Below are 25,339 nucleotides of genomic sequence, written 5' to 3' on the forward strand. Positions count from 1 at the left end.
TCCTTACCTGTTTATGGTACTCAATACCCATGCTTAACGTGTTGATCAGAATGGCTATCATAATCCCACGGTTGAAATATTTACTTTCTACAATCCTTTTCATTTTTTCAGAGAATAGTGTCCAAAGCTGAATTAATTTATTCTTTTCCTTTGGTTTCTTTTTGTTCTTGTGTATCCGATCTCTTTGGTCACCTTGCGCAATGTCTTGTGTAAATTCGTACACACCATCAGCATCAGAGTCACCACTTCCTGAATCACTGAGCTCTAGGTCTGGGTTTTCCAAAAAACGGGCACAATAGGGGCAGTTCTGAAGTTCACAAGTCAAAACACCAGCCTGAGTATTGGGTGCAGAACATGGCATGTTGAGTCCTGATAACCTGCTTGCAGCTCGAAAGATTCCTTCTGCTGGGAAAACAAAGGCAGTTTTAAGGGATTTATATTTGTACAGCTAAATATCAGAAATAAGATATAATTTTTAATGTATTTAATTTAATAGTTTTGTGGCTGGAAGGGTAAAACCTATAGATTGATTCATGCTGGATCAAGGCGTTTGTATATGAGGGGATGGATTTCAATTGTGATTCTATTGTGTTTAGAGAGGACTATGGCATGAAGAGTAAATAAACCAGCAATTGTTGCTTAGCACCTGGGGCCTTGTAAGGTAGCTAATTTGATGGCAGTTGGAGAGGGGGAAGGATTCTCCTGCCCGCCAGCCACGTGTTTCTCGGCTGCGCACTGTTCTCTGGTAGCGGGATTCTATCTTCCCGCCGACTGTCATTAGGATTTCCCATTGTAACTATTCCACGCCGCCGCAAAACCCGCTGATGGGAGTGTGCTGCCGGTGGGAAAATAGAATTGCAACGCCTGGAAAATGCCAGCCAGGTCATGAGAGAGAAGGCAGATTTCACAGCTCTGTTAGACACAATTGGTTTTAGAAGGCTGAAGAGAGAATACCCCCTCAACTTTGCTAGAAGAAAAGCCAGACTATAGAGTAAATGGTTAAGAGAACAGATGGCGGAAACCGAAATTGCAGTTAGTTAAGGAAACTAGAAAATGAAGAGAGGTCTCCAAGACGTCTGGAGTTAACGGAATAGAGGAAACCGGGAACCAGAACAGTAATGCAGAAAGAAATCTGCAGTAATGCTAACTTTGTGAGAAATTACTATAGTTTGGGAGAAATTATTTGAAATAAAAGTGTCAAAATCAATGGCTGTACCTCAGAGTTTGTTGAAAAGCCTTTAAGACAAAGGAAACCTTAAGGGAGAAGTGTAGAACCTGAAAGCGAACCTTAATGGAAGCAGCGGAGGGAAAGCATAATTTAAAAGAAGATTTAAAAAGCTGAATGTGAAATCACTCGTGTGGAAGCCAGAGTTCAGTGAGTCAAGGTGGCTCTTAGTATAAGAATTAGCTTGGGCGATTTTGAGAAGAAATCCACAGACATTCACTTGGGTTCGGAGAGGAGTGTGTCTTACATGTTGTGTTTGGGCAGCACGGTAGCACAGTGGTTAGCATTGTGGCTTCACAGCGCCAGGGTCCCAGGTTCGATTCCCCGCTGCGTCACTGTCTGTGCGGAGTCTGCACGTTCTCCCCGTGTCAGCGTGGGTTTCCTCCAGGTGCTCCAGTTTCCTCCCACAGTCCAAAGACTTGCAGGTTAGGTGGATTGGTCTTGCAAAATTGCCCTTAGTGTCCAAAAAGGATATGATGGGTTATTGGGTTACGGGGATAGGGTGGAAGTGAGGGCTTAAAGTGGGTCGGTGCAGACTTGAAGGGCCGAATGGCCTCCTTCTGCACTGTATGTTCTATGTCTATGTCTATGTTAGTACTTTAAGATGAACTCACCAAACACTGCGATCTGTCCAAACTAAGATGCTTTTATTGTGTCTAGTGCGGTGAGATGACAATCTGATACATGGAGTTATCATGGAGTCTTGCTACTCCTCTGGAACTTACACCTTCTGCTGTCCTGTTACATGTACGTCTTATTACCCGCTCTATCTCGTGTTCCTCTGGTGATGCTTTATATACAGGCCCCAGGTCACATGACCTTGGTCTTGAGACTTCATGGTATGTCTGTACTGCCACCTACTGGTTGGGGATCTCACACCATTCAACTATGATATGGCCCATAGGCATATCACCACATCCCCTTCCTCACAAAACATCAAGATAGGCAACATACATTTTATACAGATATGGCATGTCACTGGGACAGTGAGCAAGTTTTACAAAAATGTCTATTTGCCAACTGTGGAGGAATCATTGTTTTAGGTCGGTACTTCCTTCTGCAGAGTCTGGCCCATTTGCCGGACTTCATGCTTGTCTTGTGCTTTGCCCTGTGTTTTTAAAATGCCTGTGTCCAAGACAGCCAAATCTGCATTACCAGTCGCTTTCGTTTTCGGGCATGTTGTTACTTGCTAACTGCAGGTGCTGTCGATACTGGTTGGCCGACGGGATATGGTGGTTCTCCCAGCCTTTTCTTCTTTTCTGGACATGGTGAAGTGCTCTAGTGTGTCTCTTGGGCGCCTTCCTTGTCGTGGCCTCTTAAGTGGCGCTGGTCGTTGTTGCGCAGTGAGGTGTCTGATGAGGTCGAAGCGTCTCTTCATCTCTGGTTGGTGTGAGCACGCTCATTTCTGCGGCCTCATCAGCATACTGGATCACCTCAGCTTCTGGTGCCGGCATGGAGGATAGAACCATGTTTGGCGGTCTCACCTCACCTCACCTCGGCTTGCTGGAGCATTAGTGACTTGCTCGCCATCACTGGAGATGCCTCTGGCCTGTGGCTGAACATCACCAGCTTCAGCCGCACTGCCAATATCCACTTTCTTGGCATCATTATCACTCATTTTCCGTCACTTCCTCTTCGATGTCTTCTTTAATAGTTCTTTGCTAGTGCACCTGCCAGCGCCATTCTTTCTTCTTTTAGCTTCTGGAGCAGCTGACCTGTACTATGGGTGGGTCTGTCTGCATTGCTACCTCTTGAATATGCCGTGCTGACCTAGTAGGCTGTGGTGGTCTGCTGAAATCTTCAGCTTCAGTAATTTCTTGCAGTGCCTCGCATCCTGGCTGTGGTGGTCTTTCGGCTCCACCACACCAGCACCGTTGGGTATTGGCCCCGTGTCTTGCACGAGTCGCATGAGATGGGCCCTCGTCACTCAAAATGAAACTGCTGAGTTCTGGGCCATCCACATCCAAAGGGGGTAGCAGAAGCTCATTGTCACCCCGCAGCAGGATGAATGTGTTATCCGTAGCTGTGTCACTGTCTTCTGAAATAGTCATCCACTCGTCGAGCTCACCTTTCAGTGGACTGGCTTCATGTAGTGAGAAGTCCACTACCAAAATGATGTGGGTTACCATCTGCTTCTGGAGCCAACTGCCCCCTAATCAAACCGACATTGTCAATGATTATCTCGTTCTCGGTGGACTGCGTGTCCTCTGCGGAATCTGACATTGCATCGTCGTCATCCTTCTTTACCAGCGCCATCTTGAGACTGTCGCAGCTCACAGAGTCCCGGGCGTCCCCCGTGACCACCACGTCATTGCTTGCAGACGACCGTTGACTTTTAATTCCCGTGCCAGCCTCCCCGAACAGGCGCCGGAATGTGTCAAAGAGCAAAGAACAAAGAAATGTACAGCACAGGAACAGGCCCTTCGGCCCTCCAAGCCCGTGCCGACCATGCTGCCCGACTAAACTACAATCTTCTACACTTCCTGGGTCCGTATCCCTCTATTCCCATCCTATTCATGTATTTGTCAAGATGCCCCTTAAATGTCACTATCGTCCCTGCTTCCACCACCTCCTCCGGTAGCGAGTTCCAGGCACCCACTACCCTCTGCGTAAAAAACTTGCCTCGTACATCTACTCTAAACCTTGCCCCTCTCACCTTAAACCTATGCCCCCTAGTAATTGACCCCTCTACCCCGGGGAAAAGCCTCTGACTATCCACTCTGTCTATGCCCCTCATAATTTTGTAGACCTCTATCAGTTCGCCCCTCAACCTCCTTCGTTCCAGTGAGAACAAACCGAGTTTATTCAACCGCTACTCATAGGCAACATTCTGGTAAATCTCTTCTGCACCCTCTCTAAAGCCTCCACATCCTTCTGGTAGTGTGGCGACCAGAATTGAACACTATACTCCAAGTGTGGCCTAACTAAGGTTCTATACAGCTGCAACATGACTTGCCAATTCTTATACTCAATGCTCCGGCCAATGAAGGCAAGCATGCCATATGCCTTCTTGACTACCTTCTCCACCTGTGTTGCCCCTTTCAGTGACCTGTGGACCTGAACTCCTAGATCTCTTTGACTTTCAATACTCTTGAGGGTTCTACCATTCACCGTATATTCCCTACCTGTATTAGACCTTCCAAAATGCATTACCTCACATTTTTCCAGATTAAACCCCATCTGCCATCTCTCCGCCCAAGTCTCCAAACAATCTAAATCCTGCTTTATCCTCTGACAGTCCTCATCGCTATCCGCAATTCCATCAACCTTTGTGTCGTCTGCAAACTTGCTAATCAGACCAGTTACATTTTCCTCCAAATCATTTATATATACTACAAACAGCAAAGGTCCCAGCACTGATCCCTGTGGAACACCACTGGTCACAGCCCTCCAATTAGAAAAGCATCCTTCCATTGCTACTCGCTGCCTTCTATGACCTAGCCAGTTCTGTATCCACCTTGCCAGCTCACCCCTGATCCCGTGTGACTTCACCTTTTGTACTAGTCTACCATGAGGGACCTTGTCAAAGGCCTTACTGAAGTCCATATAGACAACATCCACTGCCCTACCTGCATCAATCATCTTAGTGACCTCCTCGAAAAACTCTATCAAGTTAGTGAGACACGACCTCCCATTCACAAAACCATGCTGCCTCTCACTAATACGTCCATTTGCTTCCAAATGGGAGTAGATCCTGTCTCGAAGAATTCTCTCCAGTAATTTCCCTACCACTGAAGTAAGACTCACCGGCCTGTAGTTCCTTGGATTATCCTTGCTACCCTTCTTAAACAGAGGAACAACATTGGCTATTCTCCAGTCCTCCGGGACATCGTTCCTAGTGTCGACTAGGGGCTGTTCACAGTAACTTCATTGAAGCCTACTTGTGACAATAAGCGATTATTATTATTATATCTGGAGTCTCATCTGTGCTGCCAGAGAAGAGCTGCACGAGCAGCCTACAGAGCACATCATCTGTCTCACTTTCATCATGGTCTGTAACCTCAAAACATTTTTTTCTGGTATTCGGCCCCGAATACAGCATGATCGTCAGTCTTTTCACCTGAAAAATGTAACCGTGCACATGGAATTACATGTTTTCGAAATAGGCAGCCAATTTCAAAATAAACCTTTTGTTTGGCCGCCATTTCTGGACTTAAAATTCCACTCGGTGGAACTTTAGCGGGCCTGAAAAAGTTGAAAAACGATCCCGTGTATGTAGTTCTTGTCGCTGTTTTTGGATTGCTTCGACTCCTGCAGTTTTGTTTTGTTCGAGTTTCTTGGACTGTTACATTTTTGCCTTCCCTCCAGTTGATTGTGCAGCCTGTGAAGCCAATGATCTGCGGCTCATCCATGCACAATTTTAGCGGCTGTGAGTCCAACCTTTTGTGATCACCTCATTCGTGAAATACACATTAGGCCCGAATGTAAACTCCAGAGTGAAGCTCCTCGGCTTTTTATTCTCCGTCCATTTAACACTCACATCTTGCAGATGCTTTAATATGGGTTCATCATATCCTTGTATCATGCCCTTGAGTCGTTGAACGTTCAAAACTGTTAACCAGAATGCTCACAGGCAGTTCTGTCCCCTCAACTGGTTCATCTTGCTCCAGTAGGATTCCCTCTGAATCCATATAAACAGGGCATACTCTATTATCCTGTGGGGCTGTGCAGTGTTCAACTGGCCATCCTTTCTCTGGGCTACATATCTGCTGAACCAAATTTAGGAACTCACACTCATCGCTCATAAGATGGACTCACGATTTGTGTTCACAATGGCAAACGCGACTGTGGTGAATGTATTCACCATAATGCATGCATGATACCATAACCTGTGACCTATGACCTGGAAGTGGTGATATGAACTGCTTCCAGGTACTGTACTGTAACCCCGATATGGCTCCGCCTCTGGCTCCGCCCACGCCGGGGCATATATAGGCCAGCCTCTTGTGGGCGGCATTCATCTGCACTACTGACTCTGGCTAGGCAAGTTCATGATAAAGCCTTATGTTCACTTGCTCTCGCTGCCTCTCTGGGGATTGCAGGTACATCAATTTGTTAGTCATAGACAGCACCATGGAAGCCGCTCTAAAGCCAGACAGGCTCGAACTCGACGCCCGCGCGTCCGAATCCAAGGAAATATTTGAACATTGGCTTCAATGCTCCGAGGCCTCCATAGACTCCTCAGCAACGTCTCCCTCGGAGACCCTCAAACTGCGACTCCTCCACGCTCGGGTGAGCCATCGAATCTCGGTAATGATTGAGAAAGCGGCCACGTATGAGGAAGCGGTCGCAACCCTCAAGGCGCACTTTGTGAAGCCTGTGAATGAGGTGTTCGCTAGGCACCTCCTCACTACTCGCCGTCAACGCGTCGGAGAATCGTTAGAAGAGTATCTGGAAACCCTGACCCTACTCGCAAGAAGCTGCAGCTACTGAGATCTGACGGCGGAGGAGCATATGAACTCACAGATCCGGGACACTTAAGTGGTGGGGGTCCGCTCGAACTAGATCAGGCAGCGCCTGCTGGAAAACGGGACCTCTGACCTGCGGGACACGGTAAAGCTAGTGTCCTCGCTCGAGGTGGCCTACCAGTACCTCAGCGCGTTCCCCGCGGGCCCGGGCCCGGCGACCCCCTCCTGGACACCATCGTCACGGCCCCCATCGGACCCGCCTACGCCGCAGGCCTGCGCCGCACGTCTGCCAGCCCAGCCCGGAGAACGGCAATGCTACTTCTGTGGCCAGGGCCAACACCCCCGGCAGCGCTGCCCAGTCCGCACGGCGACGTGCAGCGACTGCGGGAAAAAGGGGCACTACATAAGAGGATCACATTGAGGTGGAGGATCAAACTCTCCACCGACAACTACGATATCAAGTATCGTCCTGGGAAGCTCAACGAGCCCCCAGATGCCCGTCCCGCGGCACATGCGCCAGCGCGCAAGATGACCATCTTCGGGCTATCCACAATGACCTCTGCCACCCGGCTTACCCACTTCATTAAGGCCCGCAATCTGCCCTTCTGCTCCGAGGAGGTCAAGGCCATGACCAGGGACTGCCAAGTCTGCGCAGAGTCCTCTGGAACTTACACCTTCTTCTGACCTGTTACATGTATGTCTTATTACACTCTATATCATGTTCCTCTGGAGATGGCCAGATGAGCCCCTCCCCCCAACAGTATCCAAAATGGTTGACCTGTTTTGGAGGGAGATGACCACAGGGGACACCTGCACTCCCTTCCTGCTCTTTCTCTGCCCTTTGGTCACCCATTCCCTGTCTCCCTCACCAATCCTAATCTGCGGTGTGACCAACTCACTGAACGTGCTATCCACGACCTCCTCAGCATCGCGGATGCTCCAAAGTGAGTCCATCCGCAGCTCCAGAGCCGTCATGCGGTCTACCAGGAGCTGCAGTTGGACACACTTCCCACACATGAAGGAGTCAGGGGCATCAGCCACGTCCCTGAACTCCCACATTGAGCACGAGGAGCATAACACGGGTCTAGGATCTCCTGCCATTTTTACACTTTATCTTAGCTGATTACAAATATAATATCAAATAATGAATAAATGAATAAGGAATAAAGATTTTACTTACCAATCACAATACTTACCAACACACGAAGAGTTAAAGAGGAAAACTTACCTTCCCAACAGACTCCTCTGGAACTTACACCTTCTTCTGACCTGTTACATGTATGTCTTATTACACTCTATATCATGTTCCTCTGGAGATGGCCGGATGAGCCTCTCTTTATATACAGGCCCCTGGTCTCATGACCTTGGTCTTGAGACCGCATGGTGTGTCTGTATCGCCACCTGCTGGTTGGAGGTCTCACACCATCCAACTATGATATGGACCATAGGCATATCACCACATTACACAGTCACATTGTGTGCTTAAAAGGGACTTTGTGTGTTAATGAGACAGATGTAGCTTACAATGCACTTTGTATTCCATGTTAATCTTAAAATCTGTGTGTATTTATCAAGATCAGGGAGTGTAAAGAAGTATTTCATTATAATCCAATTTTTTTCATGTTTAATAAATGCTTATTCCTTGTTGTTACAGCGAATTAGTGGTCCCATGACTCTGTTCCTCCCTGTTTTATAAAAAAGGTAAATTTAATGTCTTTTGAGCCAAGGTTCCATTCTAGCATATTCCCGTCCAGTAATATCAACTGGGATTGTAACACTTCGATAAAGATATCCAAACAAAAATATCAGGACACCGTGGAATTTATGTAATTCATGGTTACCTCTTACCTAAAATCTTAATAACAGTATTCCTTCCTATTGTAACTTACCATTGTAAAGATCTGCATGCTTTTCACTTAATCGTCAGTTTAGGGCATGTGATATTCATCTACTTAATGAGCACATTTGAAACACCTCTAAGTTTTGTGCGCTGCATTAGTATTTGCATTCAGTTATTGTTTTGAACAGCCACATGCACAATTCAGATTACTAACTGAGCAAGTGTGATTGAATATCATGATTCTGTTTACATGGCAAAGCAAAACAATAAATGGAAACAACGTTAATCAGATACTGTAACAAAATCAACATAAATTGCAATCATTCAAAATTCCTAAAAAATATTTCTTCCATATTTGATTCATTATTAAATGCACTGAATTAAATATATGAGGATAATGCTTTTACGTTCAAAATCACTGGTACTCTTATCTTTGGGTTGAACTGAAGAGAAGTGAAAATAGAAATATTGAAGAATTCCTTCTCAGTGGAAAGCACAATGACTTCAGTGGCAAACATCAATATAACATTTTTTGGCATCATTATATCAATGCATTGTGTTTTGCGAATATTTAATAATCTAAACTAGGAATGGAAAATGAAAATAACCTCTTTTAAAGATTACCTCACATTGGGAAAAGGCAGTAAAAGTTGCCATTTGTTCTCACATCCCATTGTTTTAGTTTACAATAACTGTTATTAGCCCTTCTAATCATTAAGTCACATAGTAAATTGAGAACATTGACCATTTTAGGCTCACTCACTAAATATGGTCAAATTTGATCTATTTACAGTTCTACAGATGCACCAAATGTCTCTCAAGAGATGCATACTAATATTAACATTATCTCTCCACCTTGATCTCTATACATGATCAGTAACTCACAAAATATTTCTCTTCAATGGAAAATTATAAAATTTTAAAAAGAAAGCACGATAATGGAGGAAGATTTACTCAGCATACAGGTGGCAAGATTGCAAACCCATTCATAAGGAACGGGTTTTAGATTTCACATACAGAATAATGAGGAGCTCTTTCCACCAAATTGTCTAAATTTAGAATGTTCATACAGTATTTAGTGGTAATCTAAAAGCAACATATCATGGGCAGTGAGGAAAAATAGTCTGAAGTCACAGTGAAGGCCTAACTGATGTTTCAAAGGAAGACAGTTACATGCCTCAAATAGAGCTTAATTTCAAATGCTGAATAGCACCTTAAGGCCACAATCAAGCTATTAAGATTGATGCAGCAATTTATACATTCATCCTAAATTGCTTCCAGTGGGATGTTCAATGGACAGCCAATTGGTTCCATAGATGAATTATGATTACAAATCTGGGCAAAAGCATAGTTATTGCAAAATAGGTTTACTTCAGGAAGCTAGGCTTAAAATTATTTCTCAATTATAGGTTCTTAGCAAATGCTCAAGTCTCTTGATTTTTCTGCATTTTTAACCTTGGGCACTGTTTTATAAATGCAACTCTAACTTATGTATATTTTTCCAATGTAGCTTTATCTTCTAATTATTTTTGCTTTGTTTCCATATTCTTTTTCAATATTTATTTACTTTACCATTTCATTTTCTATTGGCGGAATGTTTCCATTTTTCATCCAAGTGCTGGCTCAGGTGGGAAAAGCGGCATGCAGCTCGGTGGCTGCACAGCTGGTTTTTCCCGCTATATTGTGAAACATTTGGATGAAAAAATATCAGGAGTTATGAGCCAGGCCATTATGCTGGCGGCCAAGAAAAGCTGGCAACGTTGGGAATCCTGAGATCAGCCCCCCCCCTCCCCACAGATATTGGGAAGCCCCCCATACCACACGGAGGCCCACAGCAGGGGCCCCCTCCTGGCACTGCCCTCTGGCCAGGGGACAATGCTAGGGTACTTCCCGGACATATCCCTTTCCCCTCAGGGGCTAATCTTACCTTTGCGCTCCTAGCAGGTCCCCTTCACCTGGTTCCCACTTTATAAACCTGTTTTAAACTTCGCCAATGTGATGCATCGCAGGAATGGGGGAGATCCCGATGTGGGGGGACGATCCGGCAGGGAAGCTGTTTAATAATATCAAATTTATTTCAATGAGGCTCCCGATATTTCTGGGTAGGAACCTTGTTATGTCAATGGAGGGGAACAAACGTGCCACGAGACCTCCCCAGCAATCGTGAGCACAAAATCACGGTCGATGTCAATAGATCTATATATTCAAATCTTGGTCAAAAATTAATCTTGATATATGTATTTTCAATCTATTACAATACAATCTAATTATGTTACACGAGGATTGATTTAAAAACAGGTCCCAAATGTCAGTCTAGTGTGATCTTTTTGATGCTGGAAGAATGGTGTAAATGACTTCTCACAATTTAGCACCAACCTGAAACAAAATGGCAATTTATTAATTACAGAAGTTAAGAGGCATGCATAAAACTATTAGCAGTTTCCCCACCCAGATGCTGTAGAAAAATTAGCAAATTCTAATATTTGTAAAAGGTAAATTATACAGCAAACCACACCTGATGCTTTGTAAAAATAGATTTTTGGTTGTATTTTCTTGTAAGACGTATGAGAGGTTATTCTTAAAAAAACATCTTAGATTTGAGTACTGATCCTAGGGATATACAGGAGGATATACAGGATGTTGCCTGGTATGGAGGGCATTAGCTATGAGGAGCGGTTGAATAAACTCGGTTTGTTCTCACTGGAACGAAGGAGGTTGAGGGGCGACCTGATAGAGGTCTACAAAATTATGAGGGGCATAGACAGAGTGGATAGTCAGAGGCTTTTCCCCGGGGTAGAGGGGTCAATTACTATGGGGCATAGGTTTAAGGTGAGAGGGGCAAGGTTTAGAGTAGATGTACGAGGCAAGTTTTCTACATAGAGGGTAGTGGGTGCCTGGAACTCGCTACCGGAGGAGGTGGTGGAAGCAGGGATGATAGTGACATTTAAGGGGCATCTTGACAAATACATGAATAGGATGGGAATAGAGGGATACGGACCCAGGAAGTGTAGAAGATTGTAGTTTAGTCGGGCAGCTTGGTCGGCACAGGCTTGGAGGGCCGAAGGGCCTGTTCCTGTGCTGTACATTTCTTTGTTCTTTGTTGTTCTTTGACTCCAATTAACTTCATTTGTGAATTTAAATATTAATTGCTGTGGAACTTTGGCCTGTTTGTTTGAAGCCAAATAAGTTTTAAAGGAATAGTGAGTCATCGAGAGAACAGTTCTGATACTGCAGCAATGGGAGAAATAGAGTTGAGCTGACCCAGAGTTCTAGTCCTGTGGTTCCAGCACAAAAAATATGCTTGGCCAATATTTTAACAACAGTCCTTCTGAATTTGAATAGGCTGCATGTACAGGGGAAAATTTCCCAGATAGGGTGGCTTCTGGATGAAATTTGGAAAATCTGCCTAGATTTGGGGATAGGGTGGCATGGTGGTTAGCACTACTATCCACAGCGCCATGGACCCAGGTTCAATTCTGGCCTTCGGTGACTGTGTGGAGTTTGTACTTCCTCCCAGTGTCTGTGTGGGTTCCCTCCGGGTGCTCCAGTTTCCTCCCACAGCGCAGGTTAGGTGGATTGGCTAAATTTCCCCTTAGTGCCCAAAGATATGCAGGTTAGGGTTATGGGGATGGGGCAGGGGAGTGGGCCTGGGTGAACTACTCTTTTGGGGTGTTGGTGCAGACTGGATGGACCGAATGGCCTCCTCCAGCACTGGAGGAATTCTATGATTGTGTGGTAGCACGAGACAGTGTGGTAAAATGGGAGAGTGGCAGCAAGTGGACAAGACTGTTTGCTCCACGCAAATATTAAAATTTTGAAGATGCTGCTGCAGGAGTTGCATCAACTTATTTATTTATTCAGGCTGAAGATATCTCTCTGTAAAATGACAACTGCAAGTTCCTTGAAGGTAGATTGAGTAAATTTAATCTTGACTGCAAATGTTTGGTGTCAGGTCAAAGGTATAAGTGTGCCTCACTTTTCTGTGCATTTCTTTTGGGATCTATCAGGCATGGTACACTTTAAAGATGGTAACACCCAGATTTTCTGGGAGGTACTTAATAAAGTATTGTACACCATCATTGCCCTTTGGAGGTTAAGGAATAATTTGATAAAGGTATATAAAATGAGGAAATATTAAAGGGTAGGTGGAAAAAGGCTGTTCCAATGATTAAAGAGTCGAGGACAAGGGGATGCATCTACAAGATAATCAGAGAGTTGGTGAGATTGGTTTTAACAGTTATTGTGGAATGCACTCACCAAATTAGTGACAGTAGCACAGCTTAGGTTGACAGATAAAAATTGTTGGTTGAAGGAAAGGGGCTGGTTTAGTCGAGGGCTAAATCGCTGGCTTCGAAAGCAGACCAAGGCAGGCCAGCAGCACGGTTTAATTCCCGTACCAGCCTCCCCGAACAGGCGCTGGAATGTGGCGACTAGGGGCTTTTCACAGTAACTTCATTTGAAGCCTACTTGTGACAATAAACGATTTTCATTTCATTTCATTTCAAAGCAAAAGGAAATGTGGACAGAGCACAAGGTATTCATCCTCCATATATACAACAGGTGTAATCCTAACACAGACATTTTTGTTTCATGTTGAAATTGTCATACAATTCTTAATAATCTTCGGCCCCGATTCAGCCATGTTTCCCTTTAGTCAATGGTAATGTATTTCCAGCTCAGCCTGATACTGGTCCTCTCTGTTTTACATTTGGTACGATGTTTGGCAGGTAGTTTACATCAGTATCAGCTAATTTAATTTTAATTTACTTCAACTCCAAACCTGACACCCAACCCAAGCTTCCAGTGTTTGTATTTTTGAAGATTCTGGGAGCTATAGCAGCTCTCCATCCAGATTGCTGACAAGTTAAATCCCAGTTTCACAAAAAAAAAAAAAATCCCCTATAACACAAGGTGTGATTTGGGTGATATTGGTTTGTGTTGTTCTTCTTTACCTAGGGAAAACAGGTTGAGTATTATTTTAAATTGATAACTGGAATGGTTCTGCAACTGGAGAGAGGGATAATCACAGCATCCCTCTCAGTATCACTCTCTCCAGTTGCTCTGTTTGGACTTGTAAAGACTTAATTACCTGCAAAGAGTCGCAATCAAAGTATCGTCTTGCATCTTTGACTTTGTCTATATATGTTTCTGGAACTTACCTCTTCATTCACCCGAGGGAGGAGCAGTGCTCCGAAAGCTAGTGATTCGAAACAAACCTGTTGGACTTTAACCTGGTGTTGTAAGACTTCTTAATTAAACACCTGTACACAGCAAAACATTTACTGACCATTCAAACCATTCAATAAAAATATTATATACTGTAACAAATGTTATATGTTATACACTGTAACAAAACTATACTCTTGCCTATAGTTGCTGTGAATAACTTCAGGTTTGCTCTCGCACTCCACCACATCAGAACTCCCCAAGGAGTTTACTTCCAGGTAATCAGTTGCAGGTATGCATTATTCTTAATCTTCGCTTTATCCTGCTTAATACCTTTTAAACATCAGTGCATTGGCAAAAAATGAATGGCTTCCTCATTAAGCTTTTAACCCATTTGAATTAATTTTTAAGTGATTACTAAACAATTGCCTCAAAATAACAGTGACATTTCTTACCATGTTCTCCCACAAAATGATGCAGTTTGCCACAGGAATCTGCCAAGTTCATGTTAGGATTCCCTTTGCTCATAGTGATGGGTGTATTACTGCTTCTCTTGCCTTTTAGTTTTGGTGTGCAGCTGCTTCTACTAGTCACAGATGGGACTATTGTTGGATAGTTCATGCCCCCATGATGTGTAAGGCCAGCCATTAGCTTAGCATTAGCTGCATTGGAAGACTTGCATGTCATTTGTGGGCTTTCAAAGTGGCAGTCGGCATGGTAAATACTGTGAACTGATTCGGCACCTGTAGAAGGATTCTGGTGGTTTAGTGCAGATGAAGGAAGCATGAGCTTACTGCCAGCTCGTAATGATTTCATCTCCATATCACAAAGTTCCGGACTGCCCTGCTGTGCTCTTGAACTACCATTGCTGATATGATAATGATGGTGATGATGATGATGATGGTGGTGAATTAAATGATGAATTGACCTTACACGTCCCTTATTCCGCCATTTCCGCTCCTGGCCATTTGAGCTGTTTGGGGTGACCTTCTTTCGTTGTTTATTTTGCCAGGTGTTGTAAAGGCGCAATATCCGCCGCTTCACTTTCCTAAAGAGATGGCAAATGTATTTCAGAAGCTCTTCGTAGAGACTTCCAGGCTCAGAGAAACTGGCAATTGTGCTATCATTTGAAAGGAAGCGGGCTCGTTGCTCCTGCATCAATTGGTTTTCACGTTGCTTTGTTTCTGAAAACTGAGTTGCTATGACAACCAGGCACAGGTTAATCATGAAGAATGAACCAACCTAAAGAATATTTTTAAAGACATAAATACACAAAATCAGTTTTGTATTCAAAAAGACAACAAAAATGTTAATTTCCTAAGCTGGCAATAGAACGCTTTCACTCTAATTGCATTCATTAACTCATTTTGTTTTGTTGGAACCAAACCAGTAAGAATGGAATTCAGCTCATATTCAAGGGAGACTGAGGGCACAATCAAACGGGCAGTAAATCTCACGAGAAGTCACTCGCGAGATTTACCGAGCTCGATATGCCTCGTGTGATCTAATGGGATCCAGCGAAACGTTGCGATCTGGATACCACCCACAAGGGGCGGGACCCAGATTTGCACATATGCTCATGCCGGAGTTACCCAAGGTGGGGGATCGAATGGCCTCACCTCGTAGACCCCAAGTGAGTGACGTTTAGCACTGGTGTCCACCAACGTGGACCAGACCTACTGGCAGTTGGGGGCATCTCCCCGGTGATTGGAGGCCCCTGGGTGTTCGGGCTCCAGGCAGGGTGGTAACCTAGCACCCCGATGCTGCCCAGGTACTATGGCACTGCCTGCCATGCACACTGGCAGTGACACCCAGGTGCCACCCTGGCACTTCCAGCCTAGCAGGGGCACTGCCAGATTGGCAGTGCCAAGATACCCAGGTGGCATCATGCCCGCGCTGGGGATCAGGCCCAGGGCTGCCCTGCCCTTATAGTGTGGGTGCTCGATGATCACTTAGGAGAGTTGGGGCATTGGAGGAGTTCAGAGGCCACAGTGGGTGGTCTAGAGATTGCGGCACCATTTAAAAATGGAGCCCCACTCTCTCCTGAATGGCAAATGGAGCTAATTAGTGCAGGAATTGGGACGAAATGCAGCCTAGGCAGGGCGTTCCACGCAGAGGACCTGAAATGAAGCACAGTGCCATTTATCAGCGGGATCGTTTGCAGCACTGCCAGCATCGGGAAACACCTGGGTAAATGCACTCGACACAGGACTGTTTCATTTCCATTAACCCGTGCCCTGAATATCTCAGAGTTGCCTCACATCAGTAATCTAATTTAACAGAAAATGTTGAACCAGGTATTTTATTAAAATATATATCCTTAATGCTTCTGAGAGTGTGTCCAAGATCTAGGATACTGTCCAAAGAACAATTCCTTCCTCAATAAGCTGCAAAAGAAATTTCCACATTAAGGCTACACAGGGTGCATTTTCCTGACCAAACACACACACAAATTGTTGCTAACCCATTGTCTCCTTTCTGTGCTGGAACAACATCATTCCTTAATTTTCTAAAGGTCGTTTTCAGGTTGTAGGATGCGAAAGGGGTACATGGTAATGTAATTCACCTGTAGATAAATGCTTGATGCATCTGTCCACAGATTTCATTAATAAATGTGTGAGTTCAGGGGCAGATTGTGCTCCTATCTGTTTGCTGCTTATCACTATGGTGTTGCCCTTTTAAGATGGCACTTGAGGAAAGTCTGCTTATTCTAGTGTGCTTTCTAAATGAATTCCCACTGCCAAGAATGTCTACAGTACATGGTTCTGGCCTCAATCTTATTAACAGTGGATCACAGATGGCCCATCCACAGGCTGTAAAGTCTCATCCTGTTATCAGGATGATTGGGTCCAGTCTGATTTCTGTTTCTTGGACAGTTATTGTGCGCGATGGATGGAGGATTCATGTGGAACTGCTGCTACAAAAGAGAAACATCTCTGCCAAGCATACTTACTTTGAAACCATAGTTGAAGCCTCCATATAACTGTTCATTCTAATCTTCAGCTGCAGAGCTTTTGAGGCATCAATGACATCATGGTAGTCTGCCATTGCCAAGCAAGCTCAGCAAGTCATCGTGTCCAATGCTGCAGCCAAGGCCTGAATGGCAGCTGTTTGAGCAGTGCATTGCAGATGGTTCTGGAATTGACATTCTATCCAAGGCGGTCTGCAGATTCTGCATGGCACTTAGCATTCCATTCACATTGCTGCAGCACTCCTCTGGTAATCCTCCAATGATCGTAAAACCTCTCATCTTCAAAATGTGTTCTTCCCTTGAGGTTTAGGCCTAACCTCAACAGCTAGGGAGCAAGGTGACCTCATCCTTGAGAAAAGGTTTCCTGCAATTTCTCTTCCACCTGATCCTGCTCGTGCTGAGCAGTGCTTTGACTTTTTCTCTGTGCTGCCCCTGGCAGCATATCCAATCTATTGAAGTGGCTGTATCTGAGCTGGTGAATGAATTAAATATACGCAATAATGGGCTTTAGTTATGATGTGTTAGGAAAACAAAGGTTGTTTTAAGGGATTTTAAAAATTTTTTTTAGAGTATCCAATTATTTATTTTCCAATTAAGATGCAATTTAACGTGGCCAATCCACCTACCCTGCACATCTTTGGGTTGTGGGGGCGAAACCCCGCAAACATGGGGAGAATGTGCAAACTCCACATGGATGGTGACCCAGAGCCGGGATCGAACCTTGGCACCATGAGGCAGCAGCGCTGACCACTGTGCCACCCTGCTGCCCCATTTTAAGGGATTTTTATTTGTATTGGTAAATATTGGTAATAAGAGTCGGGATTCCCCGTTGCAAGTCCATCCCATACCGCTGCGGAGGATCGAGAATTCTGGCACGCCGTTTGCTGGTGGCGAGATTCTCTACTCCCGAAGCTTGTCAATGGCATTTCCATTGAAGCCACCCCATGGCTCTGGGGAACTCATGAGCAGCGCTGCGCTGCCAGCGAACAACCAGAGATTCCCACCCAAGATGTAGTTTTATGTGGGTTTAATTGTATGTTTCTGTGCCTGGAAGGATAAAACCTATAGTTAGATTCATGCCGGACAAGGGTGTTTGTATGTGTGGGGGTTGGTTAGGTTCCAACTCTGTTTCCATTGTGCTTAAAGAGGGCTACAGTGTGAAGAATAAATAAACCCACAGTGATTGTTTGGCAACTGGGACCTTGTAAGATAGAGAAGCTTTTAAGTTTTAGTGTAGCTGAATTGATTACAGCTGGAGATAGGTAGTGAGAGAGAAGGTAGCTCTCACAGCTCTGTTAGAAGCAGTGGGTTTAAAAGGCTAGAGGGAGAACATCCCTCTCAGTTTTGCTAAAAGAAAAGCCATAACAAAGTGCAGAGGTCTGAAGAGCAAATAGTTAAGTAAATTAGGGAAATGAAGACAAGTTTCCAATAAATCTGAGGTTCAAGATACTAGAACAGAGAACAGTTCAGAAAAGTCAGATCGAGCTGAGAAGAAGGCTGGGATGCCAGAAAGATATCTGAAGTGATTTTTACGTTTATGAGATTTTACTACAGCCTGTGGCATGGGAGTTGAAATAACTGGAAATCGGTGGCTGGGTTTGTGTAAAAACAGTTAAGACAAAGGAAATCTGAAAGGGGGTGGTGTAAAATCATGGACTGAATTTGCTGTTAAAAGTGGAGCGGAAGCTTTGTTTAAAAGTGTCATTTGGAAATACAGGTCTGGATTTTGCAATGCAAACAGTTGCGGGAAAACAGAAGATTTGAAAGAGTATTCTTTGGAGTGGAGTTTGGAAACTTTCATGTGACAATCATCGGGGGGAATTCAAGGACACATCCATAAAATTCACTTGGGGTTCAAAATGGACAGTGTTTTTGTCCACTTCTTTCAAGACACTTTTGTGTACTTGAAAGGGACTTTGTGTTAAGAAGACCATTGCAGATTAAAATTCTATGTTCTATATTCTTAAAGTATAAATTCTCTTCAAGTACATCATCTAACCTATTTTATTCCATGCTATTATGGTTTGTGAATCACATAAAATGTCTAATATATCCAGTAATAATAACCAAACCAATTTTGTTTCATTATTTTATCCATGTGCAATAAAAATCTGAAAGTTTACCCCAATAAATAGTATTTTAGAAAATATACAATATGCAAATATTCACCTTTAAAGCAAATGTAGGCTTTAAGCTCTTAAATCACACATACTTACTATTATAAGCAGTATAAAATATATAAAATTGTAAAAAGAATGTGCATCCATAACATAATACATGATGTCCACCCATCCTTCCAGGGTAATAACCTGGGGAGAAAACAACAAATATTATTTTAGAACATTTTTTGGGATAATAGTGACAAATGATTTCAGCATGCAAAAGCCAGTGATAACTTTTTCTATTTAATTCCATCAAATTGCTTTGAGTGAGGGCAGAGATGTTTAATTATTCAACACAAAACAAAATTGCAACTGGATTTTATAAACATGCATGCATATGCAAATTTGCACATTATTATTTTAAGACGTTCATTAAATTAACTAATCTAAAAAAAATTGAAATGCATTATTCCTCATCTTTTTATTACTTTACTTATCCTTTCTTTTATTAAAAGAGTGCATTACTATACTGATATCAGTAGCATTAGTTCAGGTTCCTACCAGACAGAATCCATTCTATGCTTGGCTCCTGCCTTGTTTTCATCTTAACCAGCCTGTTTAGGAGTGGCTCCTGTGCATGCCTGATTACATCCAGGGCCAGAGCTGTCTCCCCCCGAATCAATTAGTGAATCAAGAGTGACACCACATAGGATTTGCGATCTATGTGTTGCTGAACCGAAGCAAAGCGAAAGTACCTTCTCCAAGCTGGGCTCTGATTCTGCAATGGCTATTTTCAAAAGGACTGTAAATGCAATCAAAATGGCGAGGGATGACTGCATGTCGGACAACAACAACCACCACTGCTTTTTTAGTGAAATGCAGCCTCATAAGCACATCACCAGATGCAGACAACAGAAGGAGCAATAGGGTTGCTAAATAATGCCCACGGCCTTCTCCTGTAAGGCTTATCAATTGAACGTCCCTACCATTCTCTTCTGGTTATTCCATGGAAATTATGTACAGGGAAACCCCATGTTGAACACTAATAAAAAAATTACCCCCATGTCAGGCAGTCGCCTGCAGATCAGAAGAGTCTGCAAATAGATCAATTGCAAAATTATCAACTAATATCACTGGTTTCTACAATAAACTCTTATCCTCTGCCTTGATTCACTGCTATTATATGTATGCATTCATTCTGGTGAGGAGGAAAGTATAGCAGAATGATGAGGTTTTGGAGAAATAACATCATCCCATCAATAATCTAATTGCCTAGAAATTCAGTGGTTTGAGCACCTCACCCGCAAAATTCTCATGGCCCGTTCTCCAACATGAAGGCCTGAGGAGCTCAGCAATTTGAGACTCATTGTCATGCAGAAAGTTCAACCCAGACACGTAAATGTGCCAATGTGCAGGTAAGTTGGAGGTCGCAGCGGTCTGCAGTATTGTTAGCTAGCCTTCACAGTGAAACCAAGGGGAAGGGCTAGGGGGAGATCAGACGACTTTGAGGTCAGAGTTGGGTATAAGGTTGGAGATATCAGAAGCAGCTACTTAACTTTGTTTCACCGGAGGTAATCAGCACTGATGCTGGGTACTTCAGGCACATAGGGGATAGTGTTTGCTTAAAGCCTATTTCTAATATGAGTAAAGGATGCCTCTTACCAAAATGGCAGCCTGCAACAAAATTGTGCGTGTGTGCAGAGTGGATGACTTTTTGAATACATAATAAGCACTGCAAATCCCTGGAATACAAAATCAAATCTCCAGTCCTATGTCTGCAGAAAGGTTGTGGACACAAGCCAGTTCTGGCAGAATATTTTGACAGACATATACTGATGCAAAACTGAAGGGAGTACCATAATATTTTGGTGTCCTTTTGTATAGGTTTCATCCATAGAAACAATTTAAAATAGAGCAAATAAACTGCAAACCAAATACCCTGCTTAACAAATTGTCAAAAAAGAAAAAATAACACAATATGGAATATATATGATAAAAAGTGAACCAACTGTCCCAAATTCACTGGCGATTCGAACATTTCTTAAATGTGGTTCGCAATCAGGAAGAGAAGAATTTTAACCAAGAAATCTTACTCTGTTTTATCAATACTCATCATTCATTTAATTTATGGATGTATCATCACTGTGCAGTTACTGAACTGCAGCAACTTAAAAATGAACATCCTCCCACTCGCCACCCACCCCCAAAACTGGTTTGTTAGGTATTTATTTAAAATATACAATGGTACCTTTCTCCTTTAATGAGACAGACAGTTCAATTTATCAAAAGTTTCACATCAGGAAGCGACTGAATTAGTAGTTCCCTTGACAGCCTGATACTGTTATACTGTTGAAGAATTATTGAAAACCGTTAGCTCAGTTAGAAATTGTTCCATTCTCAACACTGATTGAAAAATGACCTCAGAAGCTCTTCAGATGCTTCATCAGCCTGTGAATCTTAAACATTACAGCGATGTACTTGGCAAAAATGACTGAGATCTGAAGCCGACTGCTTCTCAACTCAGTGTAATTAAAAGATTCAAGCCAGAATTTTCCATCTGGGAGACTAATACTCAGGGGCGATTCACTATCCCTCGCCATGCAAATTTATACATGGTAGGGATTCCGAAGCAGTCCGTCATGAATCCCGCTATCGGGCCACTGTTTTGAGTGGGTGGCCTGACAGCAAGTTCCGGCAGCTGAGCCCCTTTCCCCCGCAACGTATTTCCACCCCCACACGGGATTTTCTGTGTCATCCCCCCCACCCCCCCCCCCCCCCCCCACCCCCACAGTACAAGGGTGACCCAACCCCTCCTACGATCCCCCACCCCTCTCTGTCTGGACTACTCTTTAATTTCTAGGCAGGGTTCTCTATAATTGGGGACTTTCAGGCATTGGTCTCCGTAATAGGGGGCTTCCTGGCTGGGGTCTCTGTAATGGGGGCATTCCTGGCAGGGGTCTTTATAATAGGGGGCTTCCAGACAGGGGTCTCTCTTATGAGGGTCTTTCTGGTGGGTTTTTCTCTTATGGGGAGTCACTGATGGGGCAGTCTCTAGTGGGGGGTCTCTGTAATGGGGGGGTTTCAGGTAGGGGGCTCTCTTATAGGGGCAAGGCCGGCAACGCAATTCAACGTTAATCAGTCCACTTAATGAGGCCTCACGGGCTTCTCATCGCAATGAAAGTCCGCCAGCTGATTCATCAGCACTAATAAGGGGAGGCTTCTAGAACCGGTGGAGGCCAGGAGAATTGTCCTGCTCCCCCGAGGTCCCGGAGCTGGTGCTGCCTGGAATGAGGTGGCGGCAGCTGTCGGCTTGGGAATTGTGACCATGAGGACTGGCCTTCAGTGCTGAAAGGTCAACGACAGACACCGGGCAGCATAAGTGGGTAGACACCAATGCCACTCCCCCTCCCCAAGGGAGCATCCACCCCCATGTGACCCCCCCCCCCACCCTTCCTCCAGCCCCTTCCCCATCAATCCACCCCAAATATTCCCTCACAAACCCCCCACAAATGTGAATCACGTGTGTGACTAATGATCCCCTCTTTCTTGTCCTCAGGAAAAGCTCTCCCATAACCATCAGGAGAGGGCCCAGACTGGTGGAGGGATGCCAAACTTGAGAATCCTCACTAGCTTCGGGAAGCGTACCCTGGAGGTGACCGGGATGACCAAAGACAGATCGGTCACCCATGCGGAGGCTGGAGGAAGCCGCAGAGGTGAGGAACCACGGGGCTCCACCCGGAGGACCTGTCAAACATGACTTGTTATTGCCTTACTGGCTGATCTATCCCTCCCACTGACCACATTTCCATTTTCCCCACAGGTTTTCCAGCCGACGGCCCTGGCCCATCCTGGGCGACATCCTCTCCTGACTCCGAGGAGAACACCTGGAGACAAAAATGTCTGGGATCTCTGCACTGAAAGCGTTGTTCCACTGGCTTCGGCCGATTGTCCGCCCAAGAATTCCTGCCGTAAATGTCGTTCGCCGGCGAGGTACATGCCAGCCGATCCTACTCATCCGTTCGAAGGCGACCTGCCGATGCCGAAACGTCTTCGTCATCCGACTGCTGCAAGTGCTGGACTGGTTTCTTCTCCTTTATCACCGAATTTTGCAACTTTGTCGTCTTCTCCTCCTCATCTTCCTTCAAGTGAGTCTTTATAATAACCAGCACAGGACATATGGGGTGGGATTCTCTGACCCTCCGCGCCAAAATCGCGCTCTACGCGGGGGCGGAGAATTACCCCAAATAGGCTCCCATGCTGGCACGCGATTCTCCGCCGACCGTAGAATCACTGCCAGTCGGAGGTCGATGAAAGCAGCCCCCGCGGTGATTCTCCGCACTCGATGGGCCGAGTGCCCGCCGAGTTTCGCCGGCATGGTTCATATGTGGTCCCACCTGGCATGACCTCGCCATTCAGGCTGCAGGGTCCGTCCTGGTGGTGGGGCAGGGGGGATCCTACCCCGGGCCTCCACACCAGGCCCGTGATCGGTGCCAACCGATCGGCGGGCGCGCTCATTCCTGGGGGGGCCTATGTTCCTCATTCCAGTAGGGCGCCACCATGTTGTGCGGGGGCCGCCGCACGCATATGCAGACCCGTGGCCAGCCGCCATGCGCATGTGTGGCCGCCGCCGTGCGCATGCGTGTCCCGCGCGGGCATAACTTCAAGGCCCCGCCAGCAGCCGGAGCTGCGGGTTGCGCGTCAGGGCCCTCCAGGCCCCCTTGGGGATGGAGAATCACCCCAGACCTTCTAGGAAAAAGTCCAGAGTGATTTCTGCACGTTTTCCGGCGGGCGTGGGGACTTAGGCCCCAGAAGGGAGAATCCTACCCATGGTGTGGGGATGATTGTGTTTTCCGTGCTGAGGAGCACAAGCTCGTACAAAAGAATGGCCAGCCTGGAACTGACTGTCAGGAGAGAAAATACCCGGTAAGGTTCTAATGGTGCCAATGTACATAACTGTTGTAAAATAAATGTTGAGTACTTTTACTCACTTTGAATTCGCCGAGCCTTACTGAAGTGATCTCATTGAAACCTATAAAATACTTAAAGGGATGGACAGGATAGATGTAGATAATGGGCTGGATTCTCCATTTCAGCGGCTAAGTGCCAGCACCAACGAAGCACTTGTGGTCTTTTACGACCGAAAAATCGCCGTGCAACCCTCACCAATTCTGGCACTGGTGAGGGGCTAGCACCAGTGCCGAATGAAACACCCGCCGTCCACGCCGAAAACGGGCGGAGAATGGCTGGGTCCCGGGCCGTGCATGCACACGGCTGATGACCTGCACTGGTCACACCGTACAACATGGCCGTGTGCGACCCCAACCCGGCAACTGTGACCCCACAGCCCACCCCCTGGCCACCGCACCCCAGCCCTTTCAGAAACTTTACCCAGCCTGCAGCACGGATTCCGGCCGAGTGTGGCAGCATTGGACACAGTCTGCAGCCGTCATGCCGGGTTCCCACACGGTTGGGACCACACCTGTCCTGCACCGTCAGGAATGTGGCCCATCGGGGGCGGAACATCGCGGGTAGGCCTGCCGATGATGCATTTGAAGGGGGCGGGGCATGGCGGACTGGCATCAAACCAGCACCGGCCCTGATTTTGGTGTGAAAATCCATTCTCCGCCCGATCAGCGAACACAATTCCGGCCTCATGGTAAGGAGAATCCAACCGAAGTTCTTTCTCTTGATTGAGGAGTCTAGAACAAGGCAACATAAATTCAAATTGGGGGGGAAGCCATCTAAGACTGAGGTGGGGCGTTTTCTTTACTGTTGTGAATCTTTTCCATCCCAGTGGGCTGTGGAAGCTCTGTCATTGAATGTGTTTAAAGCAGAGATTGACAGATTTCTAAAAACCAATGACATAAAGGGAGGCACTGCGGCACAGTGGCTAGCACTACTGCCTCAGCGCCAGGGACCCGAGTTCAATTCCGGCCTTGGATCACTGAATGTGTGGAGTTTGTACGTTCTCCCTGTGGTCTGCGTGGGTTTCCTCCGGGTGCTCCGATTTCCTTCCACAGTTCAAAGATGTGCAGGTTAGGTGGATTGGCCATGATGAATTGGGCCTTAGTGTGCAGGGATGTGCAGATTAGGTTATGGGGTCACAGGGATAGAGCGGGGTGGACATGGGTAGACTGCTCCATTGAAGGGTCGGTGCAAACTCGATGGGCTAAATGGCCTTCTTCTGCACTGTAGGGATTCTATGATTCTGTATGGGGATAGTGTGGGAAAAGGGCATTGAGGTAGATGATCGGCATGATCGTATTGAATGGCTGAATAGTCTACTTCTGCTTCTATGTTCCTGTGTCCTATGTCACTATATTAGAATGTAAGAATAGAAATAAGGTAGAATTAAGTTGAGATGCGAATCATACAATTGCCAGCACGGTTACTGATCAACCATGCCAGTTCAAGATAAATGAAGGGGTGGTGGCTCTGTTTCGATTCCCACCATGGCAGATGGTGAAATTTGAAATCAATAAAAATACCAGTTGATTGTTGTAAAAAAGGTATCTGGTTCGCAAGTGTCCTTTAGGGAAGGAAATCTGCCATCCTTAGCTGGTGTGGCCTATACGTGACTCCAAATCCACAGCAACGTTGTTGACTCTGAACTGCTCCCTAAAGGGG

At 45.4% G+C, this 25,339-nt stretch overlaps 1 protein-coding gene across 5 annotated transcripts in view; it reads right to left on the reverse strand.

Annotated features, from left to right (window-relative positions):
• cacna1ha (calcium channel, voltage-dependent, T type, alpha 1H subunit a) overlaps nt 1-25,339 on the reverse strand; it is a 455,001-nt gene that overhangs the window by 259,860 nt on the left and 169,802 nt on the right. For 4 of the 5 annotated variants that reach the window (XM_072481633.1, XM_072481632.1, XM_072481631.1 and 1 more), the window contains exons 6-8: nt 18,827-18,919; nt 14,095-14,881; nt 8-405 (exon numbers count right to left, since the gene is read on the reverse strand). In XM_072481633.1, the coding sequence (XP_072337734.1) occupies nt 8-405; nt 14,095-14,881; nt 18,827-18,919 (1,278 nt within the window). The remainder of the gene's footprint in view (nt 1-7; nt 406-14,094; nt 14,882-18,826; nt 18,920-25,339) is intronic. The other variant, XM_072481630.1, reaches the window with a different exon arrangement.

Source organism: Scyliorhinus torazame, chromosome 17, assembly GCF_047496885.1.
Source record: "Scyliorhinus torazame isolate Kashiwa2021f chromosome 17, sScyTor2.1, whole genome shotgun sequence".
NCBI lineage: Eukaryota > Metazoa > Chordata > Chondrichthyes > Carcharhiniformes > Scyliorhinidae > Scyliorhinus > Scyliorhinus torazame.